The sequence below is a fragment of the Austrofundulus limnaeus genome, unplaced genomic scaffold (genome assembly GCF_001266775.1).
Source record: "Austrofundulus limnaeus strain Quisiro unplaced genomic scaffold, Austrofundulus_limnaeus-1.0 Scaffold156, whole genome shotgun sequence".
Lineage (NCBI taxonomy): Eukaryota > Metazoa > Chordata > Actinopteri > Cyprinodontiformes > Rivulidae > Austrofundulus > Austrofundulus limnaeus.
In genome coordinates this window covers 685,546-689,706 of record NW_013952558.1, presented here as the reverse complement: position 1 = coordinate 689,706, position 4,161 = coordinate 685,546, and the positions used below count along the sequence as shown (strand labels likewise).

At 34.6% G+C, this 4,161-nt stretch overlaps 1 protein-coding gene across 3 annotated transcripts in view; it reads right to left on the bottom strand.

The window, feature by feature from the left end:
- The window catches only part of ndfip1l (Nedd4 family interacting protein 1, like), a 13,001-nt gene that overhangs the window by 6,729 nt on the left and 2,111 nt on the right, over positions 1-4,161 (bottom strand). For all 3 annotated transcript variants that reach the window (XM_014016844.1, XM_014016845.1, XM_014016846.1), the window contains exons 2-3: positions 2,454-2,541; positions 1,949-2,079 (exon numbers count right to left, since the gene is read on the bottom strand). In XM_014016844.1, coding sequence (XP_013872298.1) covers positions 1,949-2,079; positions 2,454-2,541 — 219 coding nt within the window. The remainder of the gene's footprint in view (positions 1-1,948; positions 2,080-2,453; positions 2,542-4,161) is intronic.

Sequence of the window (4,161 nt, the reverse complement as noted above, 5' to 3'; positions counted from 1 at the left end):
ATATATATATATATAAGTCCCTTTCTGTTTGATAGGCGTAGCAGAGTTCTGAACAAATGTCAATAAGCTGGTTATAGTTGAATTGGCCAAAACAAAAAAAAAAAAAGTGTTGATGGAGGTCTGACAAAATTTAAAAAAAAAAAACAACACAAAAAAATGGTGCATTTATACACCAGAGAGACAAAAAAGTTAGACATCAACTCCAGTAGGGTTGGGCAATATTGACATAAAAATTTAACCAATAATGATTAATGTGACCATTAATGGTGTTTGCACGTAGCTGACGTTGTGGTTTGCATTCTCCGGCTTTCCTCGTAATCCGGTTTATGTCGGTGTTTCAGGTGATTAAACAAGTTTGTAGGATTAGGGTTAGCATTAGCTGCTCCCCGYTGCCTTCCACCACTGATGGTGATAGTGTGTCGCACACAAACACAYCCGATGGCACTAATTTTTATATTAATTGTTGACAGTTTTACTGAAGATAATTTCACAATGACACCAACTGAAAAAGGCATCATGGTTATAAATTAAAAACATAATCGCATTTCATAATATCAGCTAATAATTATGACTAGTAACACAGTGTTTTTTCAAAGTGGGGGGCGTGGCCAAGATGGGCCTCAGAAAGCTGGAGGGAAGATGAGAAAAAAATGCAAAAATAAAATTTAATCTAATAAATGTTTTTAATCATTACCATAAAATCACATGTTGTTCTATCATTGGTTTGAAACGTATGTTTTTAATAATACAAGAAAATGTTATTTATATTGAAATGTTTTTTGTTCTTTTTGTCAATATGTTGAAAAGTTGGCTTTTCAGTGGGAATATAAAACTGTTTTAAAAATGTTTGTTAATAAAATTCTTATGTTACACAAATAATTTTTAAATACTGAATAAAAGTGTGAGTCCTTCTAAAATTGGTGTTTCTATTTTTGTAGAATGGTTTGTGGGTTTGCAAGCGGGGTCCCCGGCCAGAAGGGGGGGTCATGGCATTGGAAATTTTGGGAACCCCTGTTCTAACTTACAGACTAAATAGTTTACATATGTGTCCTTAAATTAAACCTATTACTTCCTTTTTGTTTTCAATAATGGATATTTTAGGTATAATAATCATTTAACTGCTTTTTTATTGTTATGTTTCTGTCACGTGACTGTTCCTTCTTCTTCACAGAGCTCAGAGAGATTTCCTGTTTACACGATTAAATGAGAGGTGAGAAACAGTGGGTTCCAGTGATCGCATGACATGAGCGTTATTTTAGAGACAGAGGTCCCCAAAATACAGAGGTACGAGTCGCTAACCACAGCTGTATACACTGCATTAACGTTTTTAATACCCTCCTTTCTTTTACAATAGAAGTCACTTTATTCGTTTTTTATATTATTCATTGTTAAATTTTTTTCCTTAAATCATTTCTGCTTTGATTTTTTTTTCCTTTCTTTAAGCTATATCTGAGCCACAGCTGGATTCTGTATATTATGTTACAAACTACCTTTGTTATTGAACTTTCAACACTTTGTATTCTAATGTCCATGAGACAACTTATCAGCGAAAAGTTAGCAAATAGAAAAAAATCAATTAATGTCTTCTATTAAATGCATTATGTTTTATTTTATTATGTTTTATTTGTTAGCACAATATTGCAAACAAACAATCCAGACCTCCTGTTGGCTGTTGTTAACTCTGGATCATTACTTTTGGTCAATTTGCGCCAAAATACTCCTCTGTTYCCTTTAGTCTCAATAAACACTCTGGTTCTTGTAAAGCTGCTTTTGTTCAAACCACAGATGCAATCAGTTGTACAAAGAAATTAAAAAAAAAAAACATTTTGCAATGCGGGGCACTGAACACTTCCTGCCTTGCAAACAACTCCGGATGCATTTTAGAGCACAGCGTTTGTTTGTGCGAGGCGGTGATTATGAGGAGGAAAAAAAAAAGTGAGATACTTACTCTTCCTGTTACCAGAGAAGCTGAAGTCTCGGCCTTTGTTCTTTCTGCTTCATCGTAGGAAGGGAGCGTAGTTGCTACGTTGTAGGATGGAGGCTTGGGGAAAACCCCGTCTTCCTTGTAGTCCAAGTAGGCTGAACAACAACAAAAGAGAAATTCATACACAGAAAGCAATTTGATATACAGTTTATGTGTATACCAGTAAACAGATGACAAGGAACTACAAAGACTTTCAAAACTGCTGTTCAGATATTCACAATAATCTCTGGGTAGCTTCATCTCTAATTACAACAAGCAGTAACTCAGCATAAACAGTAAAAGACCAAAGTTTATATTTTTGTTCCATTTTTTTTCAAGCTACCAAGACAAAGAAAAGATCCAACGCAGCCATTCAGTTTTACTGAAAAAGCATTTATTCTTGATTTTTGAACGCCACGTTTCAGCAGGYTTTAGATGCAAAATGCTGCAAATTCCTCAAAAGAAACACTTGGATAAGTTCGGATTTTACCAGCACTGTCGGCTGCCACGCTGCTGTATGGAGGCGGAGCATCGGCTGCAACCTGTGGACCCTCTTCTGGCTCCTCCTCGTTGGGCAGCTGCAGGTGGGAGATACAACAGGATGGTTTGTGCAAACTCATCTATTAGTGATGCTCGATATTGCCAATTTTCTTTCCGATACTGATACCGAGTAAAATTTGCCTGGTATCGGCAATACCGATTCAATTCCAGATACTTTGTGATAACACACATAATGTGTCTGGTAAATCTTAAAAAGTTAAAAATTTCAAATAACCGCTTTATGACATAGTAATATATATTTATTGATTTAAAAGTCTTTCTAACCCTAAGCCTATATTTGTTTAGCACAATTTAAAATTCTTATTCTAAAAAGAAATATTATAATTTTTGAATAGTGAATAAAAGTGTGAAAAAAATTCTAAGTATATTTTGTAGCATTGTTTCTGGGTTTTGCAAGAAGGTCCCTGGCCCGAGTTAATGCTGTTTGGGGGGACATGGCATTAAAAAGTTTTGGAACCCCTCATCTAGAATTTAATTACAGTTAGACAAAGCAGATTTTATGTTAAAATGACCTGCCATACATTCAGACTGAGTGACTGAGCGCATGCCACTGTGCTTATGCATTACGCAAGTGGAAGAAAAAGTAGTTCCATCCAATCACATAAGATTTAAACAAGATTTCCACAGCTTAATTATTTTCCACTATTTTCCTGTTAATTATATACATTATGTGAAATAACTGAAATATTAAAGTATCGATATTTTGATTTTAGTATTGATTAAATAGCATAAAGTTCTGGTACCGTTAGTATCAATATTTCAGTATCGATCTGCACATCACTATCATCTATACATGCCAGACCCTGAGGCACAGGTCTGCTGCTGTGAAAATGTTTTAGTTAAAAATCTCCATATTTGTTTTGACCTTGGTGATTTTAAAGGAGACATATGCTTTTAAATCATTCAGTTGGGGTATACATAAAGTGGAAATCCAATGCTTGAATTTCTCATTATTGGGTTTTATTTGATTATTCATTTAATTAAAAAAAAAATTCACATACAACAAAAAAAAAATACAAATCAAATTAAATGAAAGGTAGCAGAAAGAAGATAAATCCTATAATTGAAAATACATAAACCCCTCTTTCACCCCTTTTCTCACCTGTGTCTCACATCAACTCGTTTTGACACTGTGTCTTTAAATCCATATTGTTTAGTGAGTCCAGACCTTAGTCGGAAATTGTGTCGCAAATTCTGTGATGTTCAGAAAATGAAAACAGAGAAAACTGAATAGGTTGAAAAATATGACCCATAACGTACAGCGGGTAAAATAAGTACTGAACACGTCACCATTTTTTCTCAGTAAATATATTACTAGAGGTGCTAATGACATGAAATTTTCACCAGATGTTGGTAACAACCCAAGTGATCCATACATACAAAGAAATCAAACCATAAATGTCCAGAAATGAAGTTATTTGTAATAATGTGGAATGGCACAGGGAAAAAGTATGGAGCTTCAGATTTCTTTTGTTGTTTAACTCTGATTAAGCTCTATCCATCAGGCCCATCAATCAGTCGGACCCCCAATTTATCTGAAAAAGGGGTATCTGGACATACAAAAATGGTTATAGCTCAAAAACTAGGAGCTTGAGATTTCTTTTGTTGTTTAGCTCTGATTAAGCTCTGTCCATCAG